Source organism: Monodelphis domestica, chromosome 2, assembly GCF_027887165.1.
Source record: "Monodelphis domestica isolate mMonDom1 chromosome 2, mMonDom1.pri, whole genome shotgun sequence".
NCBI classification, from domain to species: domain Eukaryota; kingdom Metazoa; phylum Chordata; class Mammalia; order Didelphimorphia; family Didelphidae; genus Monodelphis; species Monodelphis domestica.
Window position 1 is genome coordinate 489,676,609 of NC_077228.1, and position 20,828 is coordinate 489,697,436.

At 36.3% G+C, this 20,828-nt stretch overlaps 1 protein-coding gene and 1 long non-coding RNA gene across 5 annotated transcripts in view; one reads left to right on the forward strand and one right to left on the reverse strand.

The window, feature by feature from the left end:
- The window catches only part of MAN1A2 (mannosidase alpha class 1A member 2), a 267,616-nt gene that overhangs the window by 233,764 nt on the left and 13,024 nt on the right, over positions 1-20,828 (forward strand). For 3 of the 4 annotated variants that reach the window (XM_001362742.5, XM_007485274.3, XM_056819264.1), the window contains 2 exons: positions 6,103-6,322; positions 17,254-17,426. In XM_001362742.5, the coding sequence (XP_001362779.1) occupies positions 6,103-6,322; positions 17,254-17,426 (393 nt within the window). Of the gene's footprint in view, positions 1-6,102; positions 6,323-17,253; positions 17,427-18,854; positions 18,980-20,828 lie in introns of all 4 variants that reach the window. The other variant, XR_008916779.1, reaches the window with a different exon arrangement.
- Positions 3,488-4,976, reverse strand: LOC130457517 (uncharacterized). The gene is made up of 2 exons (XR_008916780.1): positions 4,886-4,976; positions 3,488-4,214 (listed from the first exon to the last, which is right to left on the reverse strand). It is a non-coding gene; the product is annotated as an uncharacterized LOC130457517 (long non-coding RNA).

Below are 20,828 nucleotides of genomic sequence, written 5' to 3' on the forward strand. Positions count from 1 at the left end.
ACCAGTAAAGCACAAACTAAAAGTAGTTAAGCCAAGTTTATTTAGGGTAGGGAAATGATGAATATAGTCCTAAATCTATCCACCTATATCTCCTCCCCCCCCAATCTGTGCCTCACCTCATAGGGCTCGCTTTTCTGATCTTCTCAAGCCCTTCTTATATCTTCCTGCTCTCATCTAAAAACCCCCAAAGCTATCTGACTCTAAAATAATCTACCCACTAGGGATTAACAAAAAGAGGAAAACAAAAAGACTCCCAGGTAAATTTGAGCCCTTACCTAAATAGTTCATTCCAAAGCAAATTCTCAACCAAGGAGTCACTAATCTCTCCACGAGATTATGACTACCAAGGGAAAATCTGTCAAGAGCAAAACCTCCTTCCTCCAGCTCAGTGGAAACAGGGCAGAGAGTAAAATGACAATTAATGCCAGTACAAAACTCCCACAATCCTTCTCTCCCTGTCAGAATCCTCTCCCAGGGCTTGTATCCAAATTCTCCTCTTTTCCTCTTAAAGCTATTCCATGAAATTTACTCTATCCCTTACCTACATTCCTACATTAGTTGTGTGAAAAAAATCCACAGATCACTCCCATCACTCCCAGAAAAATTAAAAAACCATTAAATATGCATCAATTTGTATTCAGACTCTAATCAGTTCTTTTTCTGGAAGTGGATAGCATTTTTCATTATGAATCCTTCAGAGTTGTCTTAGATCATTTTTGCTGAAAATAGCTAAATCATTTACAGTTGATCATCATACAATATTGCTGTTATTGTGTACAATGTTCTCCCATTTCTTCTCACTTGAACTTTGCATTAGTTCATGCAGGTCTTTCCAGGTTTTTCTGAAATAATTCTGTTCATAATTTTTTACAGCACAGTAATATGTCATCACAATCACATACCATATCTTGTTCAACCATTCCCATTTTGACAAGCATCCTCTCAATTTCCAATTCTTTGCTACCCTCAAAAGAGCTACAGTAAATATTTTTGTACATGTAGGTTCTTTACCCCCTTTTTGATCTCTTTGAGATACAGACCTAGTGGGTGGTATTGCTGAAACAGGGTATGGGACAGTTTTACAGCCTTTTGGGCATAGTTCCAAAATGCTCTCCAGAATGACTGGATCAGTTTCCAACTCCTCTAAAAGTGCACTGATGTCCCAATTTTTCCACATTCCCTCCAACATTTAATTTATCATTTTCCTTTTCTGTCATATTATGGCTTTCGAAATTAGAAAAAAAAAAGCCTTTTTTTCTTTCATTAAAGAACGAACATTATCTTGCTAATTCATTTTTTCTGTGCATTTTATTTTTTATTTTGAAAAATTTTATTTAATTAGTTAATTTAGAACATTATTCCTTGGTCACAAGAATCATTATTCTTTCCCTCCCCTCCCTTCACCCCTTCCTGTAACTGACACGCAATTCCACTGGGTTTTACATGTGTCCTTGGTCAAAACCCATTTTCATTTTGTTGATGTTTGCACCAGGATGATCATTTGTTGTCTACATCCCCAATCATTTTCTGTGCATTTTAAAAACTATAGAGCAACAGTTTTAAGATTTTAGTTTTAGATTTTTTAAAAAATATTCCCTCACCCACCAATCTCCACCCCCTGAAAAGCTAAAAAGGTCCTTTGAGGTCTAGGAAAGACATTTTTTAGGCAAGGCAAACCATAAAGATCTGATACCAATATTAACCCAAGTAGTGGCATTTCAGCATTATTTTTAACTAATAGTAACCTTGGTGTGGTATTATGCAAAAACATAATTTGGTAAGAAAGTTCCATACCATCTAAGAAGATGGAAGAGGAGTCATGGAAGGAATTTTAAAAATAATGAAGTTAGCTCTTCTTGTACAACATTGAATTAATCCTCAACTATTCAGTGACATTAGATGTTATTTAATGAAGTAACAGAAAGATATAAATCAAACTGTCAGTCTGTATTAATATCAAAGTAAAGTTTGTAGCCACAAAAAAACAGGAGCCAAAACTAGCATTCATCTTTAGCTATACTTCTTCATAGTGTTTCTGTTAGCATTCCTCCACTCTGGTAACTCTGCCTTTTGTCCCAGTCCTTTCCTAAGCAGTAGCAATCAATTGTTCTCCTTTCCTTTATGAAGTGTAACATCTGAGTGCCATGGCCAAGTGCTTTCTCTTGAGAAATCTTTCCTTATCCTCCATGTAGTTATTGCTATATTCCTTCAAATATTTTTATTTATACATATCTATATACCTATATCTATATTTATTCTATCACTCATCACTATAATTTCCATGAGAGCAAAGATGATTTTGTTTGTTCTTGTAACCCCAGTCCCTAGCACACATAATAGACACTCTGATCTTACCTCCACCTCATAGAACTTTTTAAAAGTTCTGTTTATGCTCATTTAGAAATTTGTATTGATCACACTTAATTGTAATCAGTTTTGTTTTTCTTGCCATCACAATGAGTGGGAGAGAATTTGGAAATGGAAAAAAGAATAATAAAAACTCTGTGCTTCAAAAGAAATATTAGATTTGAAAAATTAGAGACTAAAGCACAGTTCAGGTACCATAAAACCTTTCCTGATTACCCCCCTGGTTATTAGCACTATTTCCCTCTTGAAATTGCTTTGTATTCACTACTGGTTCTATATTACAAAGAGATCATGAAAAAGGACAAAGGACCTACTTGTACAAAAATATTTATAGCAATTCTTTCTGTGGTGACAAGGAATTGGAAATGGAGGGGGCATCCATCAATTGGGGTATGGCTGAACAAATTTTGGTATATGCTAATGATGGAATGCTATTGTGCTATAAGAAATGATAATCAGGATGATTTCAGAAAAAAAACTAGAAAGAGCTACATGAACTGATGCAGAGTGAAATAAGCAGAATATGGTATACATTAACAGCAATGTTGTACAATGATTACCTGTGAAAACTGTGAAACTGATTACTTGTGAAAACACTCAGCAATGCTATGATCTGGTATAATACTGAAGGGTTTATGATAGGGAATACTATCCATGTACAGAGAAATAATTGTTTCATTTGGATGTGGATCAAAGCATACTATTTTTCATATCAGTTTATTTATGGTTTTATTTGGAAGTTTTGGTTTTATATGAGTGTGCTCTTATAACAGTGACCAATATGAAAGTGTTGTGGCCCAGATCAAACTGCTTACCATCTCTGAGTAGTGGGGAGGGAAGAAGATGGTTTGGATCTTAAAATTTTGGAAAATATATGTTGAAAATTATTATTACATGTAATTGGAAAAATAAAATATTTTGAATTTTAAAAAGAAATTGCTTTGCTTTAAACTATATTTTATTTTTTATTTATTTGACCATATGTTATATTCTCATTTCTTGAGTGCATGAAGTAACTTTTTAAAATATAGTTTTAATTTCAAGTCCCCATTCTCTCCCTCTTTCTTCTACCTCCCACCCCCCATTCACCACAGTTGAGAAAGCAAGAAAAAGAAAACCATTGTTGCAAATGGATGTTGTTTTTTATATAGTTTATATTTCTCCCCCCAGCCCACTTGCAAGGATCTTGAAAACCAATTCATCATTGCCCTTACCTTGAAGGGGCCCTGGAGACTGGATTTCTGACCCTATCACTATTACTATTGAATGCTGTCTTGACAATCATCATAGACTTCTTAATTGCTGAATCTCATTTCCCTTTTCTTCAGTCCTCATCTTGTTTTACTTTGTTTGCTGCCTTTTTGCATTTTCTCTCCTGGAGTGCATTTTCTCTCCTGGAGTCCTTGAGTGTTCTGTGCTTCTTTGCTCAATTTCTTGTTCTCTTCTGAACTATTTTAATTTGTGTTCCCTAGTTGAGGAACAAGATCCTAGATTTAGAACAGCAGATGACCGAGTTCATCTAGTCTGACCCTCTCATTTTAATGATGAGGAACTAATAATACCCAGAAATCAAAAGAGATTTGCCCAACATCTCTTGGTCAAAGAATAGAGCCAAGGACTGACCCTGGATCACCCGATTGAAAATCCAGCTATCTCCCATAGTGATTTCATGTAGTTCCACAGCTTCAGCTATGATCTCTTTAAAGATGTTTCCCAGATCTATGTCCCCAGCTCTGATCTCTCTTCTGAGTATGATGTTGTTGTCTCCAATGGTCTATGCCATAGCTGAGCCTCCTGCTTCTCCCACCTGTTCCTTCCCTTGACTATAACTTTTCTTCCATTGACTACTGTGGAAAAGAGAAATGCCAAGATGAATGTAATAACTGGATTTTGCAAGGTTATCTCATAGAAAAAGAGATTAGAACTCTAGCTGCCAATGGGGGATGCTAATGGAACATTCAAGCTAAGAAAAGGAAGAGCAGTTGGAGACTGCTGGTCTTTTCTCTTTTGACTTGAAGAGGGAAGGAGCAAAATCTTTATTGAGCCTATTTAGCTACCAATCTATAAATCCCCTGTTGAGCAGGAAAAGATCCAGACCATTCATCTGTGTTACAATAGTGGGATAGAGACTTTTTTCCCTTTGAGGAAGGAAATTACCTATCCTTCAGAAGCCTTATTCAAACTATATCTTTGAGACAAGAAATATCATCATGAATCTATAAAGACATTAAGATAGTCTGGGATTTAGTCATCAGACTTGTGCCTCAAACCCCTGAAGACATCTATAGGAGGGAGATAGTCCAGGGACTTCCTGTTTCCTCTTTCCTAATTTATACCCTTATATTTATTGTCATTCTCGGTAACCCAGAGACTACCACTATAATTTATAACCTAACTCCTTATCCAATAAATAGCTAATTTTACTTTACTGAGGACTCAGACATCTTAAATGTACCAGAAGGGGATTACAAATACCATCAACTAAAGAAGAATGAGACTGAAGGGGATTTTCTCTTACCTTTCAGCTCTAGTCAGATCAGACTCCATTGTTCAAACATCTCTGCCTGGGAGGGGAGGGAAAATTGGTGTTACTCTTTATCTGTTCCCCTCTCTCAAGTACCTGTCAACACTTTGGTTCCTTTGATTCTCCACTAGTATACTACCAAATATTCTGCCCCATCTCTAATATGTAAAGTCTTAGGTTTTAACTTTGAATCTTCCTTCTCTTTTAACTCTCATGTTTAAATTATCCATAATCAAGGAGGCCTTTTGTTTCTATCACTTTGCTCTCTCTAAGCCTAGTTCTAGTTAACAATCCCTCCTGACCACCTACCTGGACAATGTTCTTTCTAACCGAACTTTCCTCCTATATCTTTCCCCCCCTCTAATAAATTATTTCTACTATTGCTAAACTAATCTTTCTATTTGTTCACATCATTCTTTTGCTTAAGATCTTTCATTGACTGCCTGTTATTGTTCAGTTTAGTCTGACTCTTTAATGACACCAGAGGCCATAGCATGCCAGTACTGTCCATGGGTGTTTCTTGGCAAAGATTCTGGAGTTATTTGTGATTTCATTCACCAGTAGATTAAGGTTAAGTGACTTGCCCAGGGAGGGTAACACAGCTAAGAAGTATCTGAGACTTTATTTGAACTTGGGTCTTCCTGACTCCAGGCCGAGTTCTTTCTCTACTAAGCCATCTAACAACTCCTATTGACTAAAATTTAGACTCTTCTGTGGTATTCAGAGTTTTCATAATCTGACACCAAATTAACCTTTCTGCAACCTTTTCCATACTGAACTACTCCTTGCTCTTCAAACATGCTCTTTCTTTTTCCACTTCTTCCCCGTGTCTCATGAAGTTACTGTGTCTGGAACAGCTTCCCTGCTCCTTTGTGCCTGTTAATTCCCTAAAGCTCAGCTTAAATCCTAACTCTTCATTCAAGGCTTCCTTGTCCCTGCCAAGTGATAACACACTTTTACTCTTTGTACTTGTTATTTTGTCATACTCCTCTCTAATACGTTTATCATGTATTTTGTATTATAGTTATCTATGTTTATTATGCCTAAGGTTCTGTAAGTTTGATGAGGGTAGGGATTATTTTATTTGAAAATGTTATCTTCTGTAGTGAGCTCCATATGAACATGAATTATTATCATTTTTGTTTTCTGTATAGAATTTGTGTGATCACTACTAATACATTTTTAGAAGCTCAAAAATATTCATTTTATAGGCCATAGAAAAGCATCTTATTAGAACATCCAATGGAGGCCTCACTTTTATTGGAGAATGGAAGAATGGACATTTGGAAAGAAAGATGGGTCATTTGACCTGCTTTGCTGGAGGAATGTTTGCATTGGGAGCAGATGGTTCCAAGAAGGATAAAGCTGGGCATTATTTACAACTTGGAGCTGAAATTGCACATACATGTCATGAGTCATACGACAGAACGGGTAAGAAATTTCACTAATTTGGTTATTTACTACATAATAATCTTTATAATAAAAGTATTCTCAGAAAAGCTGGAATACAATTATACTTTATTTTTATTTTTCAAATAGTGATAATATTCTGCAGTTGTGGTCCCACATTAGCTTTTTATAGTTGCTGCTATTGGGATTTGAAGAGGAGTCAATTTTCTAGATATGCTTGGAAATTTTTGCATTTACTTGAATCTTCTCTGTATGAAATGTTTATTACTTTTATAATTTAATTTTGAAAGAATGAATCACTATATAATAGGACAATCTGTTGCTCAGTTACTTTTTAAATATTCTTGTCATTAATTCTATCATAATACATCTGATCATCAATTATTGTGAACTCAAGTAAGAGAATGATCAGGATGTACATTTTCAGGGGAGATATGTATAACATAAGTTTATCTGAATAGGTACCTAGCTTATTTGAGTCTTTTTAACATCCAAACTATCATTAACCTCTTCTTCCACAAAACCAAATCTGTTGAGAAATATTAAAACTAACTTGTTATCAATTTCCTCACTTTGCCTTTGTCCATTTCTGAGAATAAGTTGTGGACTACTCAGACAATATCAAGAAAAAAAAAGGATTCTGAATCATCTATCTGTTATTAAGAGCTAATTTTTTTTTTTGGTTAATCCACTGATTGCTTTCTATCATTGCTAGTTCCTTTGATTAAAAAGAAACTCCCTGATCATAGTGTTAAAAACCACTCTACCTTAATTTTTGTATTGGCTCTTTGGACAAATTTAATCTCTTCATCCTCCTTTGCTCATTTCTTTTTTTTTCTTCTTTTCTAAAAAACCCATACTCTTTGCCTTAATATGAATTCTAAGACAGAAGAGCAGTATAGACTATGTAATTGGGATTAGGTGACTTGCCCAGGATCACACAGCGAGGAAGTGTCTGAAGCCAGATTTAAAGCCAGGTTCTCCTGACTGGCACTCATCCACTCTGCTATGTAGCTGCCCCATTAGTTCACTCATCTTTAATCAAATAGATTAAGATTAGATAAACAATTAGAAGTTATCAGATAACAGTTACATGCTTGGTACTGTGCTAGCCACTGGATCTCTAAGGTCTCTTGCAACCCATCAAATGCTGTCTCCCCATTAGAATGTTATTTCCTCCAAGGCAAGAACTTTGTTTTTTCTTAAAAAAAAAATTTTTTTTTATATCTCCCTTGCCCCTCCCCCCCCTTTTATTTTATCCTGGTGCTTAACAGAATGGATGGTACATAGTAAACACTAAATGCTTGTTATCTGACTGAACAGCTAATTTTTCTGAATCATTTAAGCCAAATACTTTAATGAAAATTCATAGTGGAGTAATTTGATAATTCATTAAAAAGTAATGGTTAATAATTTCTGTTTAAGAATTTTATAAATTGAATTCATATTTTGAGATTGCTTTTGAAACACAAATATTATGCCAGAAATAGATTTTTACATTTATTCCTGGTGTGTGATTTCAATAAAATGTAGCTGGAATAGCCATTTAGCCTCATATTTTGAGGTTAAAACTGAAGGCCTTCTTTTACCAACTAAGTGTTAAAGCTAATGAAGAAATTTCATGAAAGTTATCTCTTATAACTAGTCTGTAGTGAAAATTTCACCTTTGAAGATTGTTATAATATTAAAACTATGGCCACCAAGGAATTTACTTATGAAATTCTTAAAATGAAACATTCAAGTCAGAATGGAATTTATGGTGCTTTAATCACAATGGGAGTAAGAAGAGGGAGAGAAGGAGAGAGGAGAAAAGGGAAAGGGGTTACTCAACCTCTGGCAGGGAGCCAGAGGGAGTTTAGGCCCAAAAGGCCAAGGTAGAGAAGGAAACAGTCCTTGACTCATGTGACCGATCTGAAGGGAAGCTGTCTGCAGGCCTCCACCTTGCTCAAGCTTCTAGCACGAACTTGTGTCTAGCCCTGTCCACAGGAAGTGAGCGAATTCCAGAGGCTGTTCCCTACCTCACTTCCTGTGCCTCACAAGTGCCAATGGTGGCTCAAGCTTGGCCAGATGGGCAGTTAGTTATTTCTGATTTGTCATTGACTAGCACATGCCCATGTAGTGTGGGTGTGCACAATTTTGGGTGCTAGACCAAGCAAGATGGAGATTTTAAAATTCACAAGTCAAAAATTCTATTTTAGCCAAAATACTACTTGACTAAAAGAAACTAGGATCTTGCTGAGATGTTACAGTACTGTTTTCAAATGTTGTTTTATTATATAAATCAGTTATAAAAATTGTAATTGATCTGCTTTTGAAATAGAAAACAGTAACTAGCCTTATTAGCATGCTGAATGGACATCTATGTTTCCCTTGAATATGGTCAATTCAGTGGCAAAACATAGCTATGTATAATACTTCAAGTAACAGCTCACATGCCTATTATAAAACTTTCATGTGACAGTTATAGTAAGAGTACTTATTGATAATCATCATTATAAAATTACATTACTGTATTTTATATTTGAAAATGACACTGCTAGTTGTGATTTTATTTGCCTATATAAATAAAGATTGATGTAGAACCCTTTGCTACCATTGTGCACAAATGAATGTTGTTATTTAATTTGTAGCTATTATCCTCATAACTTGCCATTGTTGGACACACATTGCTGTTCTTTTTTTTCTGGCTTTTTTGATTCATCCTTAATCCAAAACTTTTGATCAAATAGATATATCCTACTTCTCATTGCTACACATCATATTCATGGTACATTTTTTTAAGCTATATTTTAGGGCATCCTTAAAATGATTTTTTTTCCTTTCTTGTTTAAAGTTATGACATCTCAATTCACAATGCAATAGCTTCTTGAATATATGTTGTTTTCATCTATATTCTCTCTCCCGCTCAACAGAATTGTATTGGGATGGATGTCCCCTAGGATCCTTGGGATCATAGTGTAGATTTACTGGGGAAAGTACTGGGGAAAGTGATCAAAGAGACTGATTCTAGTCCAGTTCTCTAATTGGCCTGATGAGGAACTGAACCCCAGCATGATTCAACCCCAAGTCTACTAACTACACTGAATCATGTGTTAAGACTGACTTTGTTCTATGACCTCAGTGTTAATGTTCCTGTCCTGTTATTTAATATTCATTGGGTTTACTTATAGGTAACATTGCTGAAACTATTTGTGAGGTTGGAAACTAGGTCTTCAAGGTAGTAGTTTCAAATACCAGTTACATAAGAGTTAAGGCCAATCTCTTCTTTTATATACTTCCTATTTGTTCTGAAACATTGATGTCAAATTCCATCTGTCATTCTTTCAAAGGACATACTTAAGTTATTTTTGGTTAGTGATAGTTTTATAAAAATGATGTATGGTATTTAATATTTAATATTCTGCTGCATACCACCCCAAAAGTCATTATCCCTTCATAATTTAATATCACAGAATTACATAATTTCAGATTAGGTATGACATGTTGTGGTGATGCAAGTTTCTCTGCTGCTTGTGCTAACAAAGGTTCTCTGCCAGTCAGTAAGGCACTATCCATATGTAGATCCATCAATAGCAAATGAAGAAATTTTGAATGCTGTGGATAAATTCACTTTCTGTGGTGTGGTATACATTCCAGAGATACACAATATTGATGATGAGGCCATTTTATACATTGACTGGGCTAGCTGAGGTTTTGGGAAGCTCCTAAGGAAAGTAGGAGAGAGAAATTAAGCTGTCTTCCAAACTGAAGGTCTACAGAGCCATTGTGCCAACCTCATTATTGTCTACCTGGACAGTCTACCAGTGCCATACCAGAAAATTGAACCTCTTCCATTTGAATTGTCTTAAGAAGATTCTGAAAATCACCTGGCAAGATAAGACAGACAGACAATAGGGTCCTTTCTTGAGCTGAACTGTCAAATGTTCAGACTCTACTGGCTAAAAGACAATTATATCAAGAACTCACTCAAGAGAAGAGCTCACACAGAAGTCAAAAGAAGTGATACCAGGACATTCTCAAGGTCTGTCTGAAGAACTTTGGTATCATTCATGCATCTTGGAGGCACTGGTCCATGACCATCCAGTATGGAGTGCCCACATCAAAGAAGGTGCTGTTCAATGAGTAGAGCAGAACTGTATCTGCTCAAAAGAAATGTGAGCAGTGGAAATCTAGAGACATCTCCACTCCAAATGTTTGTACAGATTGTTTGTAACTGGAATGTGTTGGTGCTTTCTGAACTCTTTTTAGTTTCCTCAGCTACAGCCAGATACACAGACACCTCAGCAGCACAGTGTCATTTTAGTCTCCATCAAGTATGACAGACAATGACCAGCCAGTTGTGTAGATGATCCTTACTCAGGAAGCTTTGGATGGACTGAATGACTTCAACTTCTTGAGATTCTATAATTTGAGTTCTAGTGCTAAAAACAATTCTCAGAGCCTGAAAAGCCCAGACTGAGCTAACGCCACTGCGGGATGACTAAGAACAAAAAAGAGATTTTAGTAGTTGGAGAGGAATAATGGAGACTAAAGTGGGAATGGCTGACTCCGATTAGCTGGGTGATGATAATCAGCAATGATGGGCTGGTTGCTCCTCTTCTTAATTTTTATTTTGCATCTGTTTTCTTTGCCAAGGAATATGATCTTTGGACCTGGAAGGACAGAACAAAAGTAATTATCAGGCAATTAAAACTGAAGATAAGGGAGGAGGATCAGATTACTTAGTTGTTCTTGGTGAGCTCAAGTTGCTAGGAGCCAGATATGCTTTACCCACGAACTTGAAAAAGTCTACATAATGACTAACTATTGTCAGTGATGCTAGGAAAATCATAGCATGTACAAGTGGTGTTGCAGGACTGGGGGAAAAAACAACCCCCCCCCTTGTCCCCCCAAAGAAAATATTACTTGGATCCTAAGAACAAAGAGGATAATGGCATGAAAACTATTGGTCAATGAAATAGACTGATATTTTGGCAAAATTTTCGGTTATGTTAAACGACATGAGTTTTGGGGGCAGGTAGGTGGCTCACTCAGTGTTTTGAGAGCTAGGCAAGAGACAGAAAGTCCTGGGTTCATATCAGGCCTTGGACACTTCTAGCTGTGTGACCCTGGACAAGTCATTTAAACTAGCCTAGCCCTTATCACTCTTCTGCCTAGGAATCAGGACACAGTATTAATTCTAAGACCAAAGGTAAGGGTTTAAAAAGAGAAAGAGATGAGTTTTGAGAACCTTGAAAAGGAAGGCTGTTATAACTAAAAACAGCTTGTTTCATCAAAAAAAAAAAATCATGCCAAATTAACTTCCTTCTCCTTTCTTGACAGGGTATATATATTGATAGAGCATGGAAATTTTTTGTCTTTGTGGACAAGATGGAGGGATGAAAGCCTAGGTACAGGCTTTATACAGATAGTTGGATTTGTGATGGTTTACTGAACAAAGCTCAAAAAGGAATCATTATCTGAATATCAAGTTGAAGTAAGATTTTTAGTGGAGTACAGGTTCTTGCCCTTAGGTGTTTTTTTTTTTAAAACAATAATTTGGTAGTATATACTGATTAATGCAATTTTGTTTTCAAATGGGATTTGGATTTCTGGACTATGTCCTAAAATATAGGAATAATGGATTCCTAGATATACGGATAGAATATATCTAACAAAAGTTAGTTGAAATGTGTTTTTTCTGATGACCTTCATGTTGATTTATATTCTTAACAGGAAAAGCAAACTGTATATAGTAGTTATTTGCAGTTTCATGTACTTTTTTGGAGGCCTATTTTGTATATGAAAATACTTGTTTTATTTGAGTTTTTTAAAGTTTAGAATGAAAAAAAAATATATTTTATAAATTTAGCCAAAAGGACTTAAAACTAAACAAGGAAAGGGAAGGGGGAAAGGGACCTTATATATTTGCCAAATTAGATACCATGATATGGAATTTGGATAGGAAAAAGGATAACAGTTGACATTCAGAAGTTCACAGGGAACCAAAATCCAAGAAAGGAACCAGTTGTGAAAACCTGGCCTCAAGTGTTGATCTATAAATGCACAAAGTGTAGGAAATAAGCAAAATGAACTAGAGAGCTTAATGCAAGGGGGTCTTAACACTTACATGCAACTGATCCTTGGTAGAATGAGACCCATGACTGAACTGTGACTCTGGAAGGGCAAAATTAATCAATGAGAAACAGGATATAGGAGAGTAGGAGATAGCATTGCATAGTGAAAAGATACACTTACTTGTTTGAGGAAATCCAGGAACTAGAGAGGAAAAACATGGTAAAGAGTATTTGGAAGCTAATCAATAGAAGATAAATTTGTCATTGTGTCATGCTATGGGGGCCACCTGTTAAAAAAAAAAAAGAGAATATAGATAAAGGGGTCAGTTTACTAGAGTAGTGATGAGAGACTTCAATTATGTAGATGGCTGTCGGAGTTCTTTCTCTGTTAAATGGAGGGCAGCTAATAATTTCTTGGTTGTTCTTCAGTAATAATCTAATTCTTCAAGAAGTAGAGGGATCTACAAGAAGAAATTCTAATCTAGAACTGATACGGAGCTGGAAATGTTGTTTGCTGCAGTGGACATGCATTGGGTGAGGTGGGTACAGAGATGATAAGAGATGATCTCCATTCCCTTTTCAGGTTTGTGATAAAGAAGAGAAGAAAAATTAGGCATCATATAACATTTTGAGTAGGCAGATTTCATAGGGTTCAGAGTAGAATAGGAAGGATCCAATAGATTAAAGTTCTACAGATGAAGTTATCCTGGAAGAGATTATTCCCCTGGAATCCCCCTGGAAGGGGAATTTTCAAGAATTAAATTCTTACATGAGAAGTAACTTCTTAATAAGGAGGAAAATGGAGAGTTGTGTACACTAACATGCACAGTTAACTTAAAATTTTTAAAAGGCATATCAAAGATGAAAGCCTAACAGAGGATGACAGCAAAAGCATGGCATAGTGCCGTAAATAAAGGGTTAGCAGCTGTAGGCTCAGAATGACCTGCAACTGGTGAGGTGTAAGGAGGACAAAAGGGGACAAGGTTTTCTGCTGCACCGCAAAATCTAAAAGGGGGGATCAGTTGAACCCTTCCTCATGGTGTATAGAATAAAACTAAATAGAGAGAAGGCAGAGCTCCTTAATCAAACCTTATTTGCTTCTGATTCTATCTGGCAGGGGAAACAGAAACAAATTACCTTATATGTATCTTCTCTCCCCCTTCCCTTCCAGAGCCATAGTCCAGTCATGGGTTTCATTCTACCAAGAATCAGTTACATGTGAATGATAAGATTTCTTCATGTTAAGATCCCTAGTTAATTTTGTTTTGTTTCCTGTATTTCATGCATTTCTGGATCAACATAGAGGCTATAGGTTCTACTACTGGCTTCTTTCTTGGATTTAGTTTCCTATAAATTTCTGAACTCATTTTAACTGGAAAGCTAGGAAAAGGTGGCTAATGGGGAATTGATAATGGAGATTGGTGTGATTACAGAACCATTGTCAGGAATATTCAGAATCCAGAAGATCATTAAGAGATACCACATTATAGAGGAGGACCATTACTGTTCCAAGTATGGGAAAAGAATATTCTTTTTTTAAATTATGTCCCAGTGAGCTTGATTTCAATTTCTAGAAAATATTATAAAGCCTTTTATTAAAAGATGACTATTTTATGTCTAGAAAAGAAAAGGAAGCAATGATTTTTTTTAAAGTAGCCATATTTCTTCAAGAACAGTTGATTCCAAAATGACTTTTATTTTCTTTTTTTTGATAGGGTTACCAATTTAGTAGGTAAGAGGAAAGCTATTAAGTTTACCTGGACTTATAGTATTAACAAAATCAGTTGGATTTAGAAGCAATTGAATGTCCAGATTCACAAGAGTCATGCTGAATATTTTTGGTGATGACTCAGATAATGGAACAGATGACATGCTTGCTCAATTGCTTACGACATAAAACTGAGGAGAGCTAGCACACTGGATGCCAGTCAAAACCCCAAATGGTTCTGACAGTCTAAAACATTAGACTGAATCTAATACTTTCAGGAGGGAAAATTGTAATGCCTTACACTTAAGTTTCAGAAAATGACTTCCTAATTACAACAACAGTTCTGAAAAGGTTCTGGGGTTTTAGTGGACCATGAGCTCAGTGTGAGTCAGCAGCCTGGTGTCCCAGCCAAAAGTGCTAACCAGTTCTGGAGTAAAGAGATGAGAGGGGAAACTAGGTGGCTTAGTGACAAAGAGCCAGATCTGGAGTCAGGAGATTCTGGATTCTAATCTGGCCTCTGACTGTCTTAGCTGGATGACCCTGGTCAAGCACTTAACTCTGATGACCTAGCCCTTGCCATTCCTTTGTCCCAGAATGATATTAAGACAGAAGGTTAAAGGTTTTTTTTTTTTAATTTAAATAAATAAAAAGGTGATAAGATTTTCTGTACTATGCCCCGTTTTATTTGTTTGTTTTTTATTTAAGTATTTTTCCATGGTTACATGGTTCATGTTTTTTTCCTTCCCCCCTCCCAGAGCCGACAAGCAATTCCACTGCGTTATATATGTATTATCATTCGATGCTTATTTCCATATTATTCATTTATACTATTCCCTGTTAAAGTTTTCTCCATAGTACTATGTTCTTCTGGGTCCATTTTAAGAAAGCCATGGTGTGCCTATGTTCAGACTCCACAGGTTGGCATTTGTAGCCCAGCCTATCCTATCAGCAGAAAATTTTTCCATCCTTATTTCAAATTACTCTGTGTGACAGCCGTTCTGGCCTCCTTGCTCTTACTTTTCTGCAGGCTTTCCTCCTAGCACGATGTCACTTATTTAATCACCAAGTATTTGTTATGCTGCTTCTATGTATCAGACATTGTGCTGAGCCCTAATGATACAAAGAGAAAAAGTAAAATAGCTCCTGCCCGCAAGAAGCTTGCATTCTTTGACAGGAGTTAACACATACACACATAAGTATGTATAAAATAAAAGATATTTTTGGTGAGTGAGGTGATTTGAGGGATGACATCTGAGTTGAATACTAGTTGTGAATTAAACACTAGTAACCCTAAATAGGAAAAATCTGTGTCTGAGTGGCAGACCCAGGGAGTGTGGGTTCCCTTCCTGTTGCCCTGCCAGCCAATACTTTTTCTCAAAGGGCCTCTATCCCCATGGGGTGGGGGTGGGGGCTCTCTCATCTTGTTAATTATTTTTAATCTTATTTATTGTACATACTTTTGGGGAGGATCCTCCTTGCCTCCTCTGGGGTGCTTTGTCCAGCTCCCCCACCCCACCAACTCCATCGGGTTTCTGAGTGTTGTCTGAATGTGGTTCTTTTTTTTTTTTTTTAAACAGTCTGTCCCCCCAGCCCTCCTCTCCCTGGTGTGTCTCCTCTGTCTCTCTCGGGCTTCTATACAATTCACCTTGTATACACTGTGTACACAGAAGAAAGGGGGGGGGCAGCTGGGTAGCTCAGTGTATTGAGAGCCAGGTCTAGAGATGGGAGGTCCTAGGTTCAAATCTGGCCTCAGACACTTCCCAGCTGTGTGACCCTGGGCAAGTCACTTGACCTCCATTGCCTACCCCTTACCACTCTTCTGCCTTGGAACCAATACACAGTATTGGTTCCAAGACAGAAGGTAAGGGCTCATTAAAAACAAACCAAAAAAATCATACTATATGATTCTTTTTTTAAAAAATCTATTACTATCATTAAAAGATAGTGAATATCTAGAACAAGTTAGTGCCTTCCAGATCCATGGCATTGTCATCTGACCTGCTGGTGTTATCTAAGGACCTCTGGGCCATGATGTTCTCCCCTCCTTTCACCCCAATACTCCTAGGACTTCCTTAAATTATCTTCTGCCATATAAAAGACTTTTTTTAAATGTTGTTTTATTCGATTAAAGTGTATACTCTTTAAAAGCAGAGATTGTTCCTTTTTCTATTTCCATTTTTAGCACCTAGGACAATGTTTGGCACATTCTAAATTTAATAAACGCATTTTAATTCATTCATTGAGTGAAACCAGGAATTATGGCAATGAGGAGGGATTGCATTCTGAGATCAGAAAATAGTATAGTACAGATGCACAAAGTTGGGAAAAGGAATACTGTGTGTAAAGAAGCGTAAGAAGGCTCAATTTTGGCTAGACCAAGAATGAAGCATAAGAAGTGTGGAAGATAGGCTGGAAACAGACGATAGAGAACATCATATTCCTTACCAAAGGCTTCTGTTTTGTTCTTGAGGTAATTGGGAACCACTAGATTATTGAGCAGGAGAGTGACATTGTCAGACTATGTTTTAGAAATATCTCTTTTGGTAGCTCTGTGGAAAATGCATTTGGAGAGATACTAGAGGTAGGAAGACTAATGAGGTGACTCTTGCTGTAGACCAGATAAGTGGTACTCGGGGCCTAACCAGGATGGTGCCTATGAGAGTAGAGTGGAGGGGATAGATGTGATAGATAGGATATGGTGGAGGCAGAATTGAAAATACTTGGCAGGTGATTAGATATGTGAGTTGAGTAAGAGTCAAGAGTCAAGAATGACTCTTAAAGTTACAAACCAAGATGACTTTACTGTTCTAAACTCTCCTCACTTAAAAACAAACAATCAAAAAAACCAAGACCCCAAACACGTTTTTCTTTTACATAGGGTGAATCAACTTAGAACTTTTGAGAATAAAATAGAAAGTGTATGGCATTTTCCCCCAAAGTGTTATTGTACTTTCATTTAGCACTGGGTTGGAGTGCATTATTCAAGAGAAACCAATATATAGTGTGTCTTAAAAGTCTTAGTTCATTTAAAAACTTTAATAGCTGCTCTAAGCTGTTCTAAACTGAGAATCAAAAAGTAGATTTGTTTCATGTTTACAGTGTCTCTCATATTAAACAGCCTTCAAAAGGGGTGGGGGAGTCCTAACAGAGAATTTGTTCATTTATCTTGTTTGTTTCTTTCTTTACAGTGTTAAAACTGGGTCCTGAAGCATTCAAATTTGACGGTGGTGCAGAGGCTGTAGCGGTACGGCAGAATGAAAAGTATTACATCCTTCGCCCAGAAGTAATTGAAACTTACTGGTACATGTGGAGATTCACTCATGACCCTAAATACAGGCAGTGGGGCTGGGAGGCAACAGAGGTGAGTGAAAAATCATTTCAGTATTGGGGAGCAAGGAAAAAATGAAATCTTCCTACAGTGACCTTTAACTTCATGTTCTCTATTCTCCTGTTCTTTATTCAGCATTTAAAAAGACCCACTTTTATTTATCTAATAGTTGAAGGAACTGATATGCCAGGATAGTAGAAGTGATTCTCAAAATGTTTTCCTGCACATTGAAAGTTAATCCTTTAAATTCATTTTCCGCATTAGACCCCCTTTTCTGATGGCACCATTTTTGTAGTGATTTTTCAATGATCGTATTATCATTGGTATTTATAAGTAAGCAGAACGAGATGTTACAGGGTCTTCTCAACCCTCTGACTCCAGTCAAAATAAATATAAAATGGGTATAGTACATAAAGAATAGACAGAAAAAAAAGATTTTAATAAGAATGTCCTCTGTTGCTTTCAGTACTAATATGTGAAAATCCATCTTTCAAAAAAATTTTTTAAGTCTTTAGTTTGAAACTCAGAATATGTTTCTCCTTTGCAACAGTGCTCCAGAATCTTGTTATAATTCAGTTGAAATGTTATACATTTCTAATTACCAATAAAACCAAAAGAGTAGTGTTGGATTTCAATCCAAGAACACTTAAAAAAAAAAAAACCTCTCCTCAGTAGGATCCACCAAAATACAAGGAAAGTAACTCCAGTTAGGTGAGAAAAGAGAGAAGTAGAAAAGCAAAAGCTTCCCTGGTCTTGGCATTTCCCATTTGAAGTAGTTGGTGAGATCAGCCCTATACTGTCTTTGTCTCAAACAGTCTCTGAAAATGGACACCCAGCTGGGCTCAGAATTGATTGAAGGGAAGAAGGGGGAGCATTGGTAAAGTTACACAGTGCTTTCAAGTGGTCGCAGGATCACTTGGAGGCTTTTCTAATTGATAAATCTTGTTTTGATATCATAGACACACCAAACAAATTCATAAACAAAAACTTACATAAAATATATTCCCCCATAATAGTTCAGGAAAATAGTATAAAAAAGTGATGCATCTAATAAGACACACAATCTTATGATTTTGTGATTTACTATTTGTTTAGCCAATATTGCCTGTTGTATTTGATGCGAGTTTTTTAACCTTAATGCTGCCTTTATATACTTGGTAGTCACTGTGTTTTCTTAACTCTTCTTTCTTCATTTTGCATAATTTCCTCTTGTTCTGAGAATTCTTCATTCTGTTCCATTTTCTGTGGCACAGTAATGTTCCATATGGATCGATCTTTACCCTATCTTTGGGCACATGGATATTTCCTCTATTTTTTTGCTCTTGCCAATAACATTGCTGTGAATACTGTTGTACAGATGGGTCAATCTTTATCAGTAATCTCTTTGATATATAAACTTAGTAGTGGGGTTGCTAGCTATACTATGTTCTTAATTTTAGTACTGACCTTGCTTTTTTCCAGATTCTTGTTTTCAACAACTGACTGCAGCTGATTGTTGCTAGAAATTTTCTAGGAATGCTACTTGGATGCTAATCATGGACTGTCATGATCCTATAAGTCAAAACAACCCCCTACAGTCACATATGGTCAGTTTAAAAGTAGACCTTAGTGTGATAAAATAATTGTAGTTTCAATTTATATAAAAGACACATATGACCATAAAAGAAAGTAGCATTTGTTGATGATGAGAGACAAAGGATAGCCCAAGTAATATATATATGCTATCAAAAGATGAGGGTATTTTCCAGTGAGTCTTCTATGGAGATTACAAAGTATAAAATCATAGAGGCATTCCATTATATTTTTCTGGACTGATGAAATTACAGATGCATGTTAGCCCAATTAGAAAAAAGTCATTGTAATAGATGACATTTTGGGAGATGTCCAGCTATAGCAGATTTATTCAAAGTAAGAAGATGAGACTGGCCTCATAAAGCTAGGAAATTTTGCACAATATGCATTTGTGTTAAGAACACTGTTATTAAATTTCTGTATCTGTTACCTATTTTTGTATGAAATCCCTGCAGCCAAACCAGAACCATACAGTTTGACTCAATTCCCTTCTTCTAGTTCTGGTTCTTTCTAGTTCTACTTGTAATGATATTACTTTCACTCTCTTGTCCCCTTAGCTAAATAAGCTATATCCCCATTTTCAATTGACTAATTGCAGTATACTTATAGTCCTCTATCTGCTTAAGAACCTCCCATCTAAAGTGTCCCTTCTCCTCACAACCAAGGAAATCTTGATCTATACCATGGAACCAACTTAACAAAAAGAACCATAGCAAGATATATGGTAACATAAAATTTTTCCCCTTTTTAAAAAATAAAAATCTTTTGTTTTGTATCATTTCATTTATAGATATCCTTCCTCTCTTCCATAGACACAGTCTCTTTTATGACAAAGAAAAAAATGAATTGAAAAAATTAATTCTGGAAAAGCCAGACTACCCATCAACCAAGTCCAGTGTTTTATTCAACATTGTATTTCCCCACGGCTGTAGTTAAAGTAGGGAAATTTGGTTCAGTCATTTTTCAGTCATGCCCAACTTTTCATGACTACATGTAAACAGGAAGATGACTTCAGATCCAGAGCTCTATCTACTGCACCACTTAGTTTTCTCTAAAGGGAACTCTTTTCTAGGACCAAACTTCATGGTCATTATAATTATATACAGTTTTGTTTGCTTTATTCTTTTCATTTGTGAGATGATAATACTTGCAATTTTCTATAATCTCCCAGTGCAGTGCTTTGTAAATAAGCTTGAACTCTACACCACTGTTTTCCTTAGGAGGAAAGGAAAAGGGAAGAGAACAAGACTTTTGACTGTTGTGTGACAGGGACTGTGCTAAGGAGATGTAAAGGAAGGCATAGGGTAGACAGCTTGCAAACAACTGTGAACAAACCAGTGATAGACAAAATAAATTGGAAATGCTCATTAGAAAGAAGAAATAAGAAGAATAAGAAAAGATAACCTATAAAAGGGGAGATTTTACCTGAGATTTGAAGGAGTCCAGAGAAGCCAGGAGGTAGAAATAAGGAAAGGAGAGTATTCCCTCAGTCAGGAGATGGAATATGTTTTTTTGAGGAATAGAAAGGAAGGGAGGCCCGGTTAACTGGATTAGAGAATACTTGTGGTGTGTAAAGTGTAAGGAGACTAGAAGGGAGCAAGGGGCAGATTATGAGCATTTTGGTTGGCAAACAGAATTTGTAAGAATAATTTGTAAGAGCAGAGTATTTACTTCAGAATCACCAGTTTATTATGCAGTCAACATGCTAAATATAAATCATTTAAATTTATTCATCATTATGCTAAGCTTCAGAGATATACACGGAAAAGTCAGGCAGTCTCTCTTCTTGAGGTCCTCATTGCTCTTACGAGAGAGACAGTACATATGAAGGCTTTCCACACATCAGATGTGTGGAAGCAAGAA